Source organism: Lactuca virosa, chromosome 3 (assembly GCF_052849685.1).
Source record: "Lactuca virosa cultivar CGN04683 chromosome 3, Lactuca_virosa_CGN04683_v6, whole genome shotgun sequence".
In the NCBI taxonomy this organism is placed as follows: domain Eukaryota; kingdom Viridiplantae; phylum Streptophyta; class Magnoliopsida; order Asterales; family Asteraceae; genus Lactuca; species Lactuca virosa.
Genome location: NC_136428.1, coordinates 119,604,906 through 119,626,722, shown reverse-complemented (window position 1 = coordinate 119,626,722; position 21,817 = coordinate 119,604,906). Strand labels below are relative to the sequence as shown.

General features: G+C 34.9%; 2 protein-coding genes and 1 long non-coding RNA gene across 3 annotated transcripts; 2 read left to right on the top strand and 1 right to left on the bottom strand.

The window, feature by feature from the left end:
• Nucleotides 1-7,629: 7,629 nt before the first annotated feature.
• LOC145163970 (uncharacterized) lies at nucleotides 7,630-8,644 on the top strand. Its single transcript, XM_079082705.1, has 2 exons — nucleotides 7,630-8,182; nucleotides 8,247-8,644. The coding sequence occupies exons 1-2, from the start codon at nucleotides 7,630-7,632 to the stop codon at nucleotides 8,642-8,644; spliced, it is 951 nt and encodes a 316-aa protein (XP_078938831.1).
• Nucleotides 8,645-17,526: 8,882 nt separating this feature from the next.
• LOC145166471 (LEAF RUST 10 DISEASE-RESISTANCE LOCUS RECEPTOR-LIKE PROTEIN KINASE-like 1.1) lies at nucleotides 17,527-20,090 on the bottom strand. Its single transcript, XM_079085456.1, has 4 exons — nucleotides 19,339-20,090; nucleotides 19,193-19,225; nucleotides 18,850-19,086; nucleotides 17,527-18,751 (listed from the first exon to the last, which is right to left on the bottom strand). Exons 1-4 carry the CDS (start codon nucleotides 20,087-20,089, stop codon nucleotides 17,793-17,795), a joined length of 1,980 nt encoding a protein of 659 aa, XP_078941582.1. The 5' UTR covers nucleotide 20,090; the 3' UTR covers nucleotides 17,527-17,792.
• On the top strand, nucleotides 18,300-21,548 carry LOC145166472 (uncharacterized). The gene is made up of 3 exons (XR_013740548.1): nucleotides 18,300-19,114; nucleotides 19,695-20,239; nucleotides 21,212-21,548. It is a non-coding gene; the product is annotated as an uncharacterized LOC145166472 (long non-coding RNA).
• Nucleotides 21,549-21,817: the final 269 nt, after the last annotated feature.

Sequence of the window (21,817 nt, the reverse complement as noted above, 5' to 3'; positions counted from 1 at the left end):
AAGGAATTTTTGTGGGTGGTGGAGAACCTCGATCAATGGAATAGGTATTTGTCAATTTAATATTTATAATAAAATACTAATTTTTATACGTTTAACTAATACTTTTTTCTTATAATATAGGTTCTCGTGGGGGAGTTATCTATGGACTAAAACATACCCTAGATTGTCGGGTATGTTTAAGAAATTTGAGGATCATATGTCCAACAATCCAACAAAAGCGATTGTGTACACACTATCGGGTTTTGTTATTCATTTGAAGGTATATTTAATAATTAAAAAAATATATTTAATAATTTATCGGTTTTTATTTTTATTTTTTAAATTTTAGTTAGTGCTAACACTTATAAATTAACGTATATTTATTACAAGATATGGATATCAGAGATGTTCCCAGTAATTCGGGTAAATGCTGCGATACGACGCAATTATTTATATCCTCGTATATTGCGTTGGTTTCATATTAGGAGGTTAACTTGGGCGAAAGTTTGCGATGTTTTCGATGTTGATCAGGACGAGGCGCATCAACCCAAAAAAAAGATGATTGCCTCAGATGTCGAGTCCTCTACTCCACATTATTTGTCATATATTACTAGTCTAAATTGCGAATCGTCTAAAGTCCCTTCTTTTGTACGCTACAACTTTAGAAATGATGTAAGTAAATTTGTAAAAGCAGAATCTAGTATAATAAAAATTTTCAACTATTATTGATATATGAAATAATTTATGTAGGGGGCATCTTCGTCTCATCCATCCTGTGGAAACATCCAATCTTCCAAGTCTACCGATAGAACTCATACGGTGGGAATTAACAAAGAAACCGCGCGAGAAATAATGGCAAGACTTCAATCTTTGGAGGAAGAAATCCGAGGATTGAAAAATAAAGGTGGAAGTCAAGACGGTGATGATTTGGAAGAAATTTTTAACGAAGCTTTTGAGGTATTACTATCGATTTAAATATATATGATGTATTATTTAATTTTTTAACGAAGCTTTTTATTAATTATTTTTCTTTAAATGTAGGGGAATGAGAATGTGGTTGGTAGTCTACAGAAATCAAATCGAGTAAACGAGGATGAAGCTGTTGATAATCCACAATTGTTTGATTCTAGAAAACAAATAGAAATCGTGAAGGAGGTTATAATTTTTTTTTGTATATTAAACTTTTTATTTTATTAAAGTATATTAAAAAAATTAATATTTTTTTTGTAGAAGAAGAAGAAAAAGAAGGTTGTTGCTAGCGAGATTGTGGATGCGGAAAATCATATACCCGGGCCTCCTGTTGTGAAAGAAAGTCGTCCGGTTAGGCAATTGAAACCTTCTCAATATCTTAGCTCCCCATACGTTTCGGTAAGTATGTTAAAAATCATATTTACTATAATTTTACTACTATATGGATAGTTATTGACTACGTATATAATGTAGGTTCAAAATGCCCCCCGTATTTGCCAGCGATCCCCCGTCACTTTTATTGGAGTCGTATGTGAATCCGGGTTGTAACGCCCCTGCTCTATACATGGGAAACAAACCGGCAGTTTTTTTGAAACATCGGTTATACAATGAAAAAATGGAAGCAAAGTTTTAGGATCTGTTTTTTTATTCAAGTGAATTGGGATTTTTAGATGAATCGGTATGAAGACATTCCTTTATATTTAAAAATTAAATAATTTAATAAGCTACTTATGTTTAAATTAATTTTAAATGCAGCATGTTGATATATGGGGAAGGCTTTTGAATGAGCGGAGACCGAACGATGCTCGATGGACAATCATGCCATCATCATTTTTTGGTGCATTTGAGATGTTCGAGTGGGCAGAAAGTGCAATGGGAAATCCGTTTGACCCATTGGATGGATGTAAATCTTGGCTAGAAGTTGACCGTGTAAGTAAAGAAATAATATATATATATATATATATATATATATATATATATATATATATATTATCAGTCACTTTAATTTTCATATTACACTAATTAAACGATGTAATTAATTGCAACGGTTGTGTGTTAAAACAAGTTTATTTTCCAATATGCATCAAACCACATCATTGGGTACTTGGCGAGTTATGGATGGACACGCTGTCGTTGAATTTGTACGACAGCTTCCGATTATTTGGCAGCTTGAAGATTATTGATTCTGTGCGGTTTGAAGAGCTTATGGACCGCATTCTGCTGGAAATTGGCTATTGGAACCACATGGGTTTGCCTGTTCAGAAAGCATCCATCACTGTTACGGATGTTACGGACGTGCTCCAACAAGAAGGGATGTTTGGAGAGTGCGGTGTATTTATGTTGATGTTCGTGGCGCAGCTTGTTTCAGGTCGACCGATTGGTATATCGATGGCACATGTTGTTGCTGCTACTCAGTTTCGCTATAGGATGGCCATGATATATTATGGATCTTCTACACAGGCGATTTTTAGTTAGTCCGAGTTGTATGTTTTTATTCAATGTGTACTGTTTCATGACGATTGGTTAACAAAATGTCCCCTAAGTATTAAACATAAACAAACTAGCAAAGGAATATTACATATTATATAGATTAATCATAATAAACAAGCAAATATAAAACTTAATACATAGATAAACTCATAAATAATGCATAAACTTACTACTTGGTTAATCAATAATTATTAAATTCAAACATCTGGAAAATCATTTGGAAATTTTGCTTTTTCTTGAATCACCCAGTCGTAATTTTTTTGTATGTTTTAAAATCTTTTTCATTTTAACCTCTTCTTTGTTGGCGTAGTCAATTGCATCTCGTACCCAAACCCTTGCAGTTTTTATGTCGCGTTCATTGTCTTGAACCGATCTCATTTTAGACAAAATATCGGTTTGTAAGTTATCCAACCGTTTCCTATCTTCTTCAACGCCTTTAATCTCGTTCTTGATCTCTTCTTCTTTTATTAACATTTGCAATCGCTTCTCTTGTGGCATCAACCACCATTTTTCTTGAGAGGTGGACATGATTGTATGTGTACGACGGTTATAGATTAACCACTAATATATGATTTGTAAATCTCAGACGCATACATTTAAGTCTCTATATATAAATTACAATTTAACTACTTTTTTATAGGCGTTGACTACTGTCAAATAGCTTTTGACTACTTTTTTTATAGGATTTGACTACTCTCTACTAGCCATTGACTACTACCTCATGTTTAGTCTTATCGTACAGTGAAGATTCGACACATGATTGTTATTTGACTACTTTTTATAGGTTTTGACTACTGTCTATTAGTGTTTGACTACTATTTTATTCGATTGACTAATTTTTATAGGTTTTGACTATTATCTTATAGCCGTTGACTATTATCTAATGTCATATTTAATGTAAATTTGTTATCAATTTAGAAATCAAAAAAACATTAAAAAAAATTGTAGTGTGAAAATGACAGAAAGATCAGAGGAGATGAAAAGGATCCTGACAAAATTTAATTGGTCATCTACGTCCAACAATAAGCCTCCTTTGGAGTCAAATTCCAATAACGTTTCAACCAATCCCCCTCCCCACGTCGATCTTCCTATATTAAGGGAGAAGATGGATGAGGAAGTGAAAAAAGTGTTGTTACAAAGAGAAGCTGATGTGGATAAGGCTTTTGAAGATTATCGTTTCCAACAAAACCTTCTAGACATCTACTGGGATGATATTGACCGTAAAAGGAATTGGATTATAAGTACTAGGGAAGAAATCCAATTTGCCGAGAGTTCGATCCGCTCTAGTGAAGAAATGTTTTGAAAGCTAAAGAGTGAATTACAACTTCGTGAGTACTATTTGGAGAAAAAAAAGGAAGTCATTGCTATGAAAAAAGAGTATCCTTACGAGTTTCCGATGTGGGAAGAAGATGAGTAGTATTTTAATAATTTGCTTGTTTGTTGTAGTTATTTTAAGGTATAATATATGTCTATGTATGTCTTTTATTTGTAATTTTTAGGTAATATATCTGTATCTTTGCTTTTTAGTAGTGGTTGGTTAGGAAAAAAATATGTAAGAGTATTTGGTTTACCTATTGTTAATTAATCTAATTATGTTAATGTCAAATAATTATACTATATGCGCCCTATAAGATTCTTTAATTTTCTATATAACAATTCTGTCATATGACATTAGTATGTATCATAAAAGATGGATCCTAATTTACTACTAACCGAACCAAAAAAGATGTAAAATTAAAAATGATACAAGTGAAACGACATGTGAAGCACTTTCATAGAATTCATAGCGAGATCATGTTTGTTTTATCTAAAGAAATAAATATATGATATTCCAGAAAAACAACATATGATATTCCAGAAATCATATTTGTTTTATCTGTTACAGCTTGTACAAAACAATATAAAAAGGACAGCACAACAAGTTACCATAGATGGAAACATAAACCATTACAAACAATAACATACATTACATTTAACATTTTACAACTTGTAGACAACAACACAAAAAAAGAAAATCCAACTACAAAGTAACGCTATCTTCAAGTGCAGTATTTTACTTTGAAGCTTCTTCTTCGATCGAGCTAAGTTAGAAATTATCAACGAATTATTGTCTTTTGCATCATCCACCCAACAAATAAACCCAGACTGTGGTGGCTGATAAATAAATATCCAAAAAAATTATGTATATTGTGTCAATATTCACTAAAAAATTATAATATAAATAATTATAGGACAACCCAAATACCTCTTTAGGACAAGCGTAAAATAACCGTCCAGGGTTGTTGGTAGTTCTTGAGGTCCTTATAATACCTTGAGCCCCACAATTGCAAATTGTCATTTCTTTGGTTTATGAAGTGTAAATTTTTATTGGTGTTGACAGGTAAATATACCTTCAATTATATACTGCCATTAGACTACTATTTTATAAGTATTGACTACTGTCTACTAGCATTTGACTACTAGTTTATGTGTTGTCTTATCGTACAGTGAATTTCGGAAAATATGATTGTAATTTGAGTACTGTGTAATACGTATTGACTACTGTCTACTAGCATTTGACTACTAGTTTATGTGTTGTCTTATCGTACAGTGAATTTCGGAAAATATGATTGTAATTTGAGTACTGTGTAATATGTATTGACTACTGTCTACTAGCATTTGACTACTAGTTTATGTGTTGTCTTATCGTACAGTGAATTTCAGACACATGATTGTAATTTAACTACTATTTTATAAGTATTGACTACTGTCTACTAGCATTTAAGATTATTTGACTACTGTTTTACATACTTCGACTACTTTCTACCTTGCATAATGTATTCTTATTTCCAAATGACTACTCTAAAAACGAATAACTACCCCTCCATTCAATTTGAAATGAAATCCATTTATAGTGGACACCTTATTAATTGAACATACCAATTGGCAAAATGAGTGGATTCAATAAGGTATACAAAAAAAGTTTTTCGAACCTATCAATATTCTTTCATAATCTTGAAAGAACAAATCGTAACTCTTTCACAATCATTAAGAAAGATATGAGAGACCGGTTTCAATTTTGTTTTGTCGCATTGGGATGCGTGGTATGTCCTTCTATACAGTAAGTATTTTTTATATTTCAAGTTCATATTTTCCTAATGTTGGTATCGTTTCTTACAGATTACTACCTTTATCACATCCATGATACCAACAATATTTGTTGGTCATGTACCCCTTATTGGGGCCAACATAACGACAATGTATGTTGCTCTTGCTTTGGATGGTAATCATGAACCCCTGATCATAGCATTCGCTTTGGGAAGCATAGACTGTGACGAGGCTTGGATTTGGTTCATGACAAGGTTAAAAGAATGCTTAGGTGACACTATTGAAGTTGGTTTCATAAGCCATATGTCTGATTCCATAGACTACGCCATTCAGCGGGTATACCCAGATTCATATCATCGGTATTGTTGTAAAAATATAGCCGATAAAGTTAGGGATTCCACAGGAAGTACCGTTGTGGTACAGTTGTTTTGGAAGACATGCAAAACTTATAGTGTGTTTGAATTTTATGTTTGTTTGAACAAATTAAAAAATGAGGTTAATGGGAATGATCTTCGCTGGCTTGAAAATATTGCAATTGCAAAATTGGCTTGAGCCTTTTTTCCTAAAGTTCGTTTCAATCTGAAATATATCAGCATTCCGATTGGATTGAATTGGCTAACAACAAACACGCACGAGTTACCAATAACATCAATCATTGAAGTGGTCCATCAGTCGATACAAACAGTGTACGACTATCGAGCTGCATTTGGAGGTAATAAATATTGGTTATTTAACTTTTACCTTAATATACCCCCTATCTGATTGTAACTCAAATAATTTCACAGAGAGAATGCATGGTCATCTTACCCCTTATGCACAACACGTGCTTGAAAGAAGAATGAACCAGTCTAATGGTTATGCGGTTACACAAATTGGTAGTGACAAATTTGAAGTGAGTTTAAATTTAACCATAGAAACGGTACAAGTTGAACGTGGTATTTGTACTTGCGGCAAATGGCAAAAATGCGGCATACCCTGTGAACATGGTATAGCATCGCTAAGAAGGCTTACAGTTGAAGAAATACAGCAATTGGTAAATTATAAGTTGACTTCTGCGGTGTATTGAAATGCATTCCAAGCTGAGGCCGTTAATCCTATTCCAATCCTTCTGCATTGGGAAATACCAGTTGAAAATATGGTCGTCTTACCACCACTTTCACGTTACTAATATGTTAAGTCATCTTTATTATTAATGTTATGTTTATTTGTAATTCTAATTTCCTTTCAGTTTTTATGTTATCTTTATTATTAATGTTATGTTTATTTGTAATTCAAATTTCCATTCAGTTTTATGTTATCTTTATTAGTAATGTTATGTTTACTTGTAATTCTAATTTCCTTTCAGTTTTATGTTATGTTAATTAGTAACGTTATGTTTATTTGTAATTCTAATTTCATTTCAAATTCGGATATTTTCTGACGAACAACTATGTACAAAGAACGTAACCAACATATAAAACATGAAAATCAGACTTAAAAACATACTTTTATGGTAAGCTAAAAATGACAACTTATGTTATTTAATGTCGTAAGCATGATTATAATTTGACTACTGTCTACTAGCATTTGACTACTAGTTTATGTCTTGTCTTATCGTATAGTGAATTTCGGACACATCATTGTAATTTGACTACTGTGTTACAGCCATTGACTACTGTCTACTAGCATTTGACTACCACTAATGTGTTATAGCCATTGACTACTGTTTACTAGCATTTGACTACTACTTTATTCCTTTTAATATCTTTTGAAGTCATTCATGGAAAGACTTATCACTAAAGATGAGTTTCTCATACAATAACCATGAAGAAAGCTTTACCAACTTGCCTGTTTACCTCCACAACATTCAGCGTACAAATCCCCATAGTTACACTTTCATCAAAACTGATGTTTTGGATCGGTTTGAACTATGTTTTGTCGCTATTCGATGTGTAGTAATGTACTTTCGATTTGTTTATTTTTTGTGCTAAAAAGATTTAAATTAGTTTGAAAACTAATAATTGTGTTGTACTAACTATGAAATAGATCAACGCATTCTTAGGATGCATGCTTCCGGTCATCTTCATAGGCAGTGTTCGTATTTGAGGAGAGTATCTTAATTCAATGTTCGTAGCAGTTTCTATGGATGGAAACAACAACACTACGCCAATAGCATTTGGTATTGGGGTGGCAAATAATGTTAACTCCTGCACTTGGTTCCTTATGAGGTTGAAGGATGCTATCGGAGAGGGTATGGAAGTTGCGTTCATAACCAATATGGACGATACCATTTCTTCTTTTGTGGGTCAGGTATTCCGTGAGGCTTATCATGGTTATTCGTCTAAGAGTGTTTTGATTTACTGTCGCTTAAGAATAGGTCAAAGCACAAATTTAGATTACTTGTTCTTCCGTGCATGCAAAGCATATACCACGCAAGATTTTGAAAAATCATTTTCTAAGTTAAGTCAAGCTGCACATGAGGTTCTTGCCAACATCGGAAAAACGAAATGGGCACGGACGTATTTCCCGAATATACGTTGGAATGTACTAAACATTAATATTCCAGAATTCCTATTGGTGTTATCGGTTAGTCAACGCAATGTACCGATAATAACGCTAATTGATGCAATTGTTCCGTACATCCAACAGACGTTTGCAGAACGCAGTGTCGTGGGAGGTAATTTAGAAAGTTTTTATAAACCATTAAAATATCCATAATTGACTATCCTTTTACTTTTCAGGGATGTTGAACACCGTATTCACCCCTTACGCAGAGATGGTCCTTCACAGGAGGATGCAAAAGTCTCTACAATGGAAAGCAACTAAAATTCCACTTGAGATCCCGTCTCCGTTCCCCTCTTATATTTTCCAAGTATTTGATCTACAAAGAACGTGTGTTGTAGATCTTAATCGACACACATGTTCTTGTGGGAAATGGCGCAATGTGGGTATAGCATGTGGTCATGCTATTGCTGCAGCACGTTATACAAAAAACACAGAATTAACCGATATGGTTCAAATATATTATCTTGCTGATGTGTTTCGAACTACATACCAGACTAGAAATGTGAACGTTGTTCCCCCTGCATCAGAATGGGAAATACCAGAGCCGTTGATGGTCGTTTTAATCCCTATGTAGTCCTATTTTACTATTATTTGCTAATAGTTTTCTTTTTAAATCGATGTGGAGTAACCTCAGATTGTGGTTTTAATAAATGATGCAAGCGTATAATATTCGATGTGGAATAACATGAGATTGTGGTAATGAACATTTCCATTTTACAAAACCATACTGTTTATATTACATTAGGTGGTATAAATCAAAAAATATTTACTAAACATTAGGTGGTAAAATTCAAAGAAATTACATTGCAACATTTACTCTTCTTTAATCGTTTCAAATAGCATCTACAATATATACTAACTGTAAAATTAAAAAAATATATTTATGTAAGTTATACTACAATTTGACTACTACTTCACATTATTTCACAACGGTTTCAAAAGTTTTGACTACTAGTTTCTAGAGTGAATAATGTTTTGTCATTTCGAACAGTAAAATTGTCCTTTCAAACAGTACTTCTATGTTGGTCTCACCCTATTAATATGCAACTAACATACATCTTAAACGTGATACATTACAACATTCAAAAATTTAGAATGAATTTATCTAAGTTCGGTGTTTGGCATTGTGAAGAAGAAGATTGCTATGTTTGTTCCGATAACAACCCAATTCCGGAAGGCCCAGATTTCCCACTCCCAGATAACATGTCTGACGACATTTTCCAAGCTATGAAGGCCGTTGAAGAAGCCAACGAAAGGGATTCTCAAATTAGTCGCACACTCAACCAACGTGCAAACGACGTAGCAGATCAAGTAATTGAAAAAGAAAAATGGATTGTTGAAACTACAAAAAATCAAAGAGGCTAAGAAATGGATTAGAGAGGCAAATAGGGAGTTTAATATGCTTCAAGCTGAATGGGACCGTCTAACAGATGTTGTTAGAATTAGAGGGGATTTTATCGATCGTGAACAAAATTTGTATCCCAAACAGTTTCCTAATCTGTGGAAACCAATTTAATTATGTTGTGTTTATTATGTCGCAAATTATGTTATTTTATCGTAAGCTAAAAATGGCAACTTATGTTATTTTCTGTCGTTTTTAACAGCACCAAGCATACTTTGGAGGGTAAAACCAATGATGTAACGATATCGAATTTGAAATCCGGATAATTTCCGACGAAGAACTATGTAAAAACAACGTAACCAACATATAAAACATTAAATTCACACTAAAAACATATGTTATCGTAAGCTAAAAATGGCAACTTATGTTATTTTATGTTGTTTTTAACAGCACGAAGCATACTTTGGAGGGTAAAACCAATGATGTAACGATATCGGATTTGAAATCCGGATATTTTCGGACGAAGAACTATGTAAAAACAACGTAACCAACATATAAAACATGAAAATCAAACTAAAAAACATAATTTTATCATAAGCTAAAAATGGCAACTTATGTTATTTTACGTGGTTTTTAACAGCACGAACAAATGGAAAATATATTACAAAGACAATGGCAAATACATTACAAACATAATATATTTCAAATATATTACAAACACAATGTCAAATATATTACAAACATAATATATTAAAAATATATTAGAAACAACACACCAAATATATTACATAGTCAACGACAAATATATTACATGCATCAATATTTAAAGGGAATAAATTTTACATCGGCAATAGAACGACCATCAAAGGGTCTGGTATTTCCCATTCAGATGGTGGGGGAAGTGGGTGAACGGTTTGTGTCTGGTAGACGAGCTGAAATACATCAGCATGGTAATATACTTGAACCAAATTAACTATTTCATACATGTTTGAATCACGTGCTGCTGCGATGGCATGACCACATGCTATACCGAGACCGCTCCATTTTCCACATGAACAAGTACGATCGTTAAGGTCTACAACACAAGTTGTTTTAAAATCAAATACTTCATACACATATGTCGGCATGTGAGACGAGATCTGTTGGGGGATCTATGTTGCTTGCCAACGAACAGACTTTTGCATCCTTCTTTGAACCACCAGTTGAGCATACGGTGTTAGTACACCAGTCAAACTCCCTGAAAAATAAATATGGTTAGAAAAGGTTGTTGTACAACCTATTTAATTCTTTTATATTGCACCCGAAAATATATCTGCCATTATACTTCGTTCAATAAATGTATTTTGCATGTACCCGCGAATTCCCTCGATAAGCGCTATTATCGGTACATTACGATGATTGAGCGATACTACTGAAAAATATTTAGGAACTTCCATGTTGAGTACATTCGAACGGATGTTAGGGAAATAGGCTCTTTCCCATTTCGGATGACCGATATTCGTAAGCACTTCACGAGCATCAATGTGTAGCCTAGAAAAATTTTGTTCAAAAGTCGACATAGTGTACGATTTTAATGTTATCTAGAACAAAGTTTCCATTGATCTTCCAGAGCCTACTCTTGTGCGTAAATATTTGTGGACGCTCTTACAAGTGTAACCATGATAAGAATCAGTGAAAACATTATCTACGCAAGAGCCAACAACATCGTACATATTGGATATGAACACTACTTCCTTACCCTCCCCGAGAAATTCTTTTAACCTCATTAGGAACCACGTAGAAGTTACCACATTATTTTCAACTGCCATACCAAATGCTATAGGGAAAGTCAGATTGTTCCCATCTTTAGCAACCGCTACAAACATTGTTTTTAGGTAGTCCCCTCTAAGACGGACACTACCTATGTAGAGGGCGGGTAAGAAACAATTTACGAATGTATGGACCTGTATTTTTTAAGAGTGAAAAGCAATTAGTTTATATGTACCAATATTAACAAATGTAAAGCAACAAAAGAAATTTGGAAAAGAAATATACCACTCATCCAATAGCCAGAAAACAAGATTGGAAACGATCCATCAAATCCGTTTTGATGTGAGTGTGAGTATGCGGGTTGGTTCGCCTTAGGTTATAAAGGTAAACATGCAAGTTGTTAAAACTTTCTTCATGGTCACTGTCAGAGAAACTCATTTCGAATCACTTGTACGAGACAATTACCAATTACTTAGTTTGCCTAAGGTTGTAGAGGTAAGGGCATTACCACATGCGGACACATATGTATGTAGGAGCTGTAAATGCAAGGTCCATAATGTATTGTCTTTTCGAACAGTATATTTGTCGCTTCAAACAGTATCTCTGTGTAAGGTATCTGACAATTGGATACTCTTTGACATTATTTGACTACAGTTTCAAAGACTTTGACTACTGCTTCGTAGCCTGCATAATGTATTGTCTTTTAGAACAATATATTTGCCGTTTCAAACAGTATCTCCGTGTAAGGTATCTGACAATTGGACTACTATTTCACATTATTTGTCTACGGTTTCATAGACTTTGACTACTGCTTTGTAGCCTGCATAATGTCTTGTCTTTTCGAACATGTATATTTGTCGAATACTCCACATCCATGGACGATAAGAGAGGTAATGGTGGTAACACGATGTTGGATGAACATTTACGATGATGTAACCATGGTTAACCCTGATTGCTTTGAAGGTGATGAATGGACCCGCATAACAGTTATGTTTAACCTCTCGTTGGGAGAAGGAAAACACTGAACACAAGAAGATATTGTTGGTAAGTGGATGGATTTAAAGGAAAAAATCACATGGTTCAATCGATGGTATCATCATCTTAAAAACAGGTATCCTTATCCAAACAACGACGAAGATCTTTTAGAAATGGTTAAAGCTATTGACTTAAATAGTGCAGTAGGTGGTTCGACATCAGGAAGTGTTTTCACACCATCGACCGACATCGACTCATCCCCATCTTCATTTTTTATATAGGCTCGCTCCCTCTTTTTCCAAGAGTCTGGGGCGTCCTCTAAGAATCATAAATGAGTTCATTTACTGGTGTGTCTTCTGCTTCCCTAGTGGCATCAGGATATTGAGTAGACGGTTGATGTATCAGACTCGACCCTCTCTTTTCTCGATGCTTTTTTTGGGTGACTCACCAAAGTAGAGTTCTCAGAGGAGAGGAAGAAGGAGCTGATCATTACATTTTGGAGCACGAGGGAAGTGACTTCGAGTATGAGGATGCATGGATTCTAGTTAAAAATAACAAATATTTCATGTAGAAGGCACTTTTATGTGAAATGTCTTATGTAGTGTTTCGTACGGATGTATCTCTTTTCCAATAATGTTTTATGTTTGTGTTTTATTTTTCATGGAATAAAGTAGATTTAATTAATAATCTCATAAGTGCAGTTTAATACAAGCAATACAAATTACAAATACGGGAATTCATTACTTTCCTACATTAATCTAAGGACAATTTAAATCAAATGTGTTGTTGAAATCAAAAGTAGGGTACACGCTTTCGTTCTGTGACCCGCTTCCGGATGCAAATTCATCAGTCATTATGCCCTTTTGTGTAGATTTTTTCCTCCCCCAGATCCGCTCCCCGATCCCCTACCCATACAATCGTTCCTCGTGTGTCCAAATTGACCGCATGTAGAACATTCTTGTCGTATGGGACGCTCACCTTGTGACGGAATACGACCAGTGTTTCTTGGCCTACCCGGCTGACGTCTCTCCATTATGGGTGGCTTCACGGTCATCAAATCATCCGGGATCTCCCACTCAGATGGACTTGGTAAGGGGTTCACAGACTCCTCGTAAGTTTTCCTCAGTGTCTCTGTAAAGTAAGCTTTTAAAGCAAATTCCAAACAATCTTCATAACGGCTCATTGTTAGCACTTTTATGACATGGCCACAAGGTAAGCCATTTATTTGCCACCGCCTACATGTACAGGTTCTTTGTTGGAAATCAACAATGGCACTTTTGTGAGTAGAGCTTTTCACTTCAAATATGCTATTTGAGATATGGTACACCATCCAATTATTACAAGCATTCTTATTAGCTTGTATAATCGTTTCAACCCATGGGGTGAGTGTTGTTTTTGTTTCAGCTAAAAAAATAGACATAATTTCATAATATCATAAGAGTAGTAAAAATAACATTTCAAGTACTATTATATATAAACTGTTAATACCTGCAACATTACGTTTCTGAAAACTCCATTGTTGCATTGTTGCACGAAAATACTCAATCAACATCAATATTGGCATCTTTCTTGCAAATCTTGACATTGAATTTATCGACTCCGCACTATTTGATGTCATAAGAAAATACCGATTCCCAGGAAAATGTGCCCTGGCCCATCTTTCTGGATTGATGTTTTGTAGGTATTCCCATACACGATTATTTACATTTTTAATTTTTTTCATCCCATTATCGAATTTTTTAATAGTATACGCTTTGCATGTCTCCCAAAGTAATGCGTGTATTGTATCACTGCTTCCAAATTTTGCTGAAATGTTGAAATACAAATGGATACCACATATTCCATGATAGGCGTGAGGAAATATATTTGCAATTGACGTCGCTATGGATGGAGCCCTATCATATATGATTGTAAGGTCTTCCAGGTTGCCTATACATTCACGTAGTTTTCGAAGGAACCAGGACCACGTCTCCGTACATTCACTTTTGCATATGACATAAGCAACAGGCATGATTTGGTTTTGACCGTCCATTGTCACTGCGAGCAACATCGTACCTTTGAATTCACCCTTTAGGTGACCACCATCAATTATTAGGGTCGGCCTACAATATTTTATGAACGCTCGTACCTACAATTATTTTTGATTGCATTAACAAATACCAATTAGGATTCATATGTTATATTTGTTATAAAAATTATCACTGCTTACCGAGCAACCCAACGTGATAAACACTAACTCAAACCGATCATCATCGTCTGTTCTTATCTGAGTAACAGTTCCTGGATTGTGCTTCACCAAGTTGTGCAGATACGCTGGTAGTTTAGTGAATGAATCCTCTTTGGTACCTCTTAACATAAACAACGCATATTGTTTTGCCCGCCATGCCTGTTGGTATGAGATATTGATTGGAAATTTCGAATTGATGTCCCTCACAATTTCATTACCCCGATAAACTCTATTATAATCTCCGGCCAATACTTCAACGATAAAGTGCCCGAGTACCTTTTTCTTTGATTGTCGATGATTAGACTCCAAGTTTGTTGCACAACAAGTGTGTTGGTCAACAACTTTTGTGACTTGGAAAGCAGTAGTCGATTTGATTCCCCTTGCCCTAACCATCCAAGAAGAATTTTCTACTAAACAAACCACCTCGAACCTCTCTTTCCTCGATCTGGTAGTCTTATACTACTTACCTTGTTCCATGCATTGTCTTCCAATTGCAAGCTTGAGCAACTCTTTGTCATCAAAAATGTCTAGAACCTTAATCTCTTCATTTATATCCACCCTCTGACATGGAATGTTCACATCATCGTTTACAGGACACGAAGGCAATGGGGGCATACCATGAAACATGGTATCTGAATAAATAAGTTTAGCTTCATCATCAAATTCTTCTCCGTTAGAATCACTCTTTAGGTCGGATATATCCAACTTATCACAATCCGCAAACTCGTCATATCCTTTTAGTTCACCATCATGCAAAAATGGAACTTCTTGTTTTGCAGATTTATTACCAACCTTATCCACCACATCTAGTGTTTTTTTTGGTCAAAGTAATGATTTACACCAACATCATTAACATATGTACCAACATCATTATCATCGATATACTTATAATTCTCCGGTGTAACATACATAATCGGTTCTGGCACTACAGGCACTACATTTACATTTTCAGCGACACTATGATATTGACTTTTACTTGGACTTTTAAAATTACATATTGGGTTGTTGCTCCCTTTTCCACTTGATAAATTAGCTGTAGATGCCTTTCCTCTATCATCCACTTCGTTACGCGATACGCCTTCTTCAACCACCACATAGACAGACACAGATTTATCTCCAACGGTATTTATTACCTTGATCAGCTTTCTAATATCACGATCATCAACAATACCACAATAATAGAGTTGTTCTGGATGTTGATAAGCCAGACTGACTTTTGATTCTTCGGGAAGACCCATTTTGCACTTCACCAAACGAACAAATTCGGTGTACGTGGTGCTTTCGTAAAATTCAACACCGAAATAAAACATTCTCGGATTGTATTCGGGTGGCCAAACATATGATAATTGGGAATTAACAAACTCCCATCTTCCATCCGTAATGAGCAATACGAAATACTCATTACAACTCATTATGTTAATTTTGAGAATAAAGAAACTAGAGAGAAGTGCAGTTTTCAAAATATGAAATAATTTCAAAAATATGAAATACTTAATATATATAGGGTAGGTTCAAAATAGTAATCCACTCTGACAAAAAAATAGTTATGTTTAACAAAACAGTAGTCCACTCTGACAAAAAAGTAGTCAAGTTTTACAAAACAGTAGTCCACTCTGACAAAAAAGTAGTCAAGTTTAGCAAAACTAGTTTTTATATTTTACAAAAAATATTTTTTAACAAAATAATTGTCGAAAAATAACTCTACATTTTATAAACAATATAATTGTTAAAATAATTCTACATCTTATAAACAATCTTTTTAATACTCTATATCACAAAAAGAATACGGTTTTTTTTTAAAGTCTAATTTTTTGAATTCTTAAAAATATTTAATAAAATAATTGTTAAAATAATTCTACATTTTATAAAAAAATTTAAAAAAATTTAAAAAAAATTAAAACCGTAGGTTTTTTCACAAACAGTAGACGAAACCCCAAAAACAGTAGACTAAAAAAAAAAAACCGTATTTTCCCCCAAAACCGTAGGCTGCGGTTTGGGATACCGTAGCTTAACCGAGAGGAAACCGTAGGTTTCCCAAAACCTACGGTTTTGTAGCTTACAAATGAAAAAAAAATTTATACAAAACACGAAACAGTAGACAATATGGCGAAACAGTAGACGATTTTAGAAACCTACGGTTTCGTGGGCTATATTTGGACATTTACTAATTTTTGGCTAAAATTTGATAATCACTTCCTTAATTTTGCTAGATTAGTAATTACCCCATTAATTTAACACTTAATGAATTAACAAATTAGACCCAGAATAAACCACTGATGTAAATTGTTTATTACATATGTCCTTGTGTGTAACAAAAAAAAACCCTAGTATTAATATTAGTATTACCGTAATAGAAAAAAAAACCCTATTATTAAGGGGTCGTTTGGTTCGCTGGAATCTGTTGGAATCGGAAGGAATTGGAATTTAATTCCATCACTTTCCTATGTTTGGTTCAAGTTTTGAGAAGGAATTGGATTCCTAAATGTGTCCAACTTTCCTTCCATTGAAGGAAAATAAATTTCATCTAAAAAATGAGGAAATTCAAATTCCTTCAAGTGGGAATGTTGAAGATTACCATAATACCCTTTTCATTTATAACATTAAATATGAAAAACCACCGTCACTACTCGCGACCACCTCCACCACTACCCACCACCTCCACTACCACCCACCACCACCACCACCGTCACAACCACCACCACTACCACCACTACCCATAACCTTCGTTACCACCTACACCACCACCCTACCACTACTATTGTTACGACTAACTCTATCATCACGACCATCACCTCTATGTCACCACCACCACCACCACTGTCGCCGCCACCCGCACCCACCACCACCACCACCGCAACCACTAACACCCAACGCCACAACCATCGCTGCCTCTACCATCAAAACTAGTGATGCCACTACTACCACCACCTCCACCTTCGTCATCACCACACACTACCGCCATAACCACCATCGTCGCTTCTGCCACCATCACCGTTTACTATTTTTATAATTTATATAATATATCTTTACATATAATTATAAAGCAAAGTAAAAGTAAGCAAAAATCAAAAAGGGTAGTTCTATCATTTTACATTATTTCAATTCCATTTTCCGCCAACCAAACAAAATATAAAAATGAATTCAAATTCCATTTTTTGCTAACCAAACAGAATATTGAATTGGATTCCAATTCAGGACAGATTCCAATTCCTCAACAGATTCTAATTCCTTCAAAAACATTCTGTGAACTAAACGCCGCCTAAGTATATATTAATATTAGTATTATCTATTGTACACTATTTTCAACAATATTTTGTAGTTTTTGTGGGTTTTACATCTCAATCCAGCGTTATCTAGGGTTTTAGTGACCGGGTGGTTCACCCACCAACAATACATTGTGTTTCTGTCTTTCGAGATTGGAATTGCATTCTATCTGACGTTTAGTGTAGTTGATACGGTGCTATTACTATGCCATTCACCGGTGATGGAGACTGGCGAAGGTAGAAAATCTTTCAACACAACCGTCTTATCATTGTTTTCAGACAGAGGTGGCGTTATTACTTCTTCCAACTCTCTGATGCTGTCGTCAACATCTATTCTCCCCTGCGACTGAATATCCACCAACACATCCAACACTTCATTCATTGTAGGCCTCATTTCCGAATAAAACTGTAAACACCGAAAAGCCAACTCTGCTACCGATGTAACCATCCTCATGACTTCAGGATCTGAATCGGATCCTAAAACCGGGTCGATCAATTGATCAAACGCACATCTTTGGATCCTGTTTAAAGCCAGATTAACCAAACTGATATCGTCTTGAGTCCTACTTAAATCAACAGCCACCATGGATGATATCAGTTCGATCAAGACCACTCCAAAGCTGTAAACATCACTCTTGTCTGTTAATTGGTAATGATGATGATATTGAGGATCCAAGTAACCTGGGGTCCCCTGAGGAGCTGTAGACACATGAGTGACATCATTTGGTAAGAGCCTTGAGAGCCCAAAATCTGCTACTTTGGCACAGAAATTGTGATCAAGGAGAATGTTACTAGTCTTGACATCTCGGTGAATGATTTCAGAGGCATGGAGGTACACTAGAGATCTGGCAGTTTGAATGGCGATATTCATCCGTAATGGCCATGCTAGTAAGCTTGAATTTGCTTGTTCTCCATGGATGTGGTCAGCAAGTGTGCCATTGGAAATGTACTCATACACAAGAAGAAGTTCATGGCTTTGTCGAGAGGTGCAACCATACAGCACAACAAGGTTAGGGTGGCGTAATCTGGTGAGGATTTGAACCTCATTCATGAATTGCTGAACTCGCTTGCAGTTATGCTCATAAAGTCTCTTCACTGCAACTTCTCGTCCATCTTGGAGTTTACCTTTTATCAAATTTGAATAACCGAAATGAAAAATGTACAATCCACGATATTGTTATTTGTGAATAGTAGGGATTTATTAGCAGGTGTAAAGTTCTCACCATAGTAAACAACTCCAAAACCTCCATTCCCTAGTTCTTGAGCAGGGTCAAAATTTCTGGTGGCATCCTCAAGATCCTTGTAGGAGAAAACAGAGACGCCAAAGAAGAAAACCTGATCTTCAATGATTGGAGATTTGTTCTTTGATGTGCAATATGAAATAGGGTTGCCCTTGTACCGACACCAGATCATGAAGATGACAAGAAATAGCATGAGGATGAAGGCAGATCCAGCGAAAACTAGAGCAAGATAAGGCAATAGCATCAGGTACAAATTCCTACATGTATATGTGTTTGTGCATTTATATATCTATTAATGCTGCATTCAATCAAGGAGATATATTACTTAGGATTCGTGTCAGTTTTCTGCCTCTTTTTTCTGCTGCAAGTAAACAACAAAAGATAAGACAAGAAAAATTAATTTTACGAATATGCTTATAGACGATTTATATTTGGTGTACCCAGAATAAGAAAAAAAGAAGGAAGAAATACCCTTTTTGGCGTCTAGACACTGAACATGTCCATCTAGAGTATGACACTGGCCGCCTTCCTGGTGACACTTGTGGCAGGAAGGTGACAAATGAAAATAAATAGAGAAGCGAGGAGAGAGAAAAGAAAATATGTTGGTTTCGTCAATTCCTTTATTGTCTTCTGGCCCTCGCACTAATTTGACTGGTAGGCGTACTACTTGACATGTAGGTGGGAGATCGCTTGGAACCGTTGTATCACTTATACTATACTTATAGTAGAATTTGTGGTTTTTGCATGTGTTGTATCTATGGTAATTAGATCTGCCAAAATAAGCATCGTTTTGAGTAGGATAATTGGTATTGTTTGTGCATTTGTAGAGAGTGATGAAGGATACGATTGAGATGGAATACAAAAGAGGAATTGGAGAAGTGAAATTATCCATAAGTGCCCCACAACTGCTATCATTCACAAGTCTTTCAAACGTTAGATTACGGATCGATACGACTGATTCAGACACATACTTGCCAACAATCTCATATGAGTCTCCTCCAAGTTGAATTATCCCACCATTCAAAGTACAGTTGACCTGGATCAACCCACATTGCTTGTTATCAGTGGCATTATTATAAAACGGGTACTTGAATGAGGCAAAATTCGGATTTGGGCAACTGAAACTCTCTGGGCAGATAGACATGGAAATGTTGTGGTCTGTAGTAGAGTGTACGTAAAGTAAACAAGAGAGAAGGGAGGCAAAAAAGATGACGTGATTCATTTTAAATGTCCAACTGAAAAGGTTAGAAACTTATATCATCGGTGTTCTCGAGACTACATTATATATGTATCTTCCAGGTCTATGTGTTCTCAAGTGGAAGTCCTTGTAACATTTAGGCTACAAGATGTGATGTCTTCTGTGACTAAAATAGTAAGCTTTCACACTGAAACTCCCAACTTGCATCCATTTGTGTTTCTCATTTTGTGCACATTTAATAGGTCCCCACTCATGACCATAGTCCAAAGTTAAGAATAAGACATCTTTGGAATTTTGACACCTTTTTCTTATAGCTTCATGTGTTTCCCATTTTGTGCCCATCTAATACGTCCCCACTCACCATAATCCAAAGTTAAAGAATATGACATCTTTGGAATTTAGATACCTTTTTCTTAATTTTACAATATATCATAATTCTACTTGAAAGTTAAAAATAGATATAACAGTTGACATCAATATAACAGTTATACTGTAAAAGATATTTCATGGTTTATATTATTTTAATGGGAAATTGTAGCCGGCGACCTTCCATTTTTGAACTTGTATATTAATGCTAAGAAATCATCTTTCTTTTTCATGTACTTGCGAAATCATCAAGAACATCACACTTCTATTCTTGGATAATTTTAAATGCTTGATCCTTATATTTTGTTATCTTGAATAGGATTTCAGGAAATATATTTTGTAGTCTTTCTAGGGTATTTTTTACCGTATGAAAAAGAGAATTGATATTTCCACGGATGATATTTATCCATCCACTGCAAAATATATACATTGATAATTATGCCCTTTTTCTTTTTTAATTACTGATATTGAAGAAGAGAGAAAGTTCTAGATTCACTTCAAACGACATACACACTCTTCTTACTCCTTCTGACCTGCTTCTTCCCTCCGATAGCACGCACTCTTCTTCTTCTTCTTCCTATATTCGTCTGTTGATGCTTCCCTCCAATCGCAATGTTTTATCAAACAAAGTTAGATTGTTACATATTCTCTTTCAATCTTTATTACAAGAACCCACAAACCCATCTTTCCTTTCAACGATTTTCTGATAATTCATACACGTCTTTATTGATTCATCATCATAAAAGACAAAGTAATATGTTATTATATTATAATTCGTAGGTCGCTTAAAGGTGAAGGGGGACCTGGTAAACTTGCTAAGAAATCAAGAAACTTTGTGTTGTTTCTAGAGAGATTTTCTTGTGACAGCCAGATTTTGTTAGAGCTCGAAGCACCCATCAAGATTTGTGGTGTCATTTCCGTTTTTAGTTTATGTACTTGTTTGAATTCCGATTTTACATGATTAATTTTGTTATTTTCTTATAATCTTTATGTCCTTTGTTATATAGGCTTTGAGTTTTTGTTTACTCTGTAATGCTTAATTGCCTCTTTTATCATCAATTTCAGCACAAAACAAACATAACCCTCTTTTTCATTATATGAAAATTTTGATTATTTTGCCTAATTTTATATAGAACAGTGTCAAATGCCATGATTGTACCAGAATAACAGCAAAGAGGTGCTTTGTACTGAATCTGGGCAACTTTAGTTTCCCCGACCTCTTCCGACTCATCATAATCGGTAATGATCTCACGCTTAATCAACAACTATCCTTCAGCTAATGAAACCCAAAAAAGAAGACAAATTGCAATCACTATAGTAATGGCTTTTTATCCGAAAGTGTGTTTGTTCCCAAAACAATTCGCCAAAAACTGTGTTCTTGACATA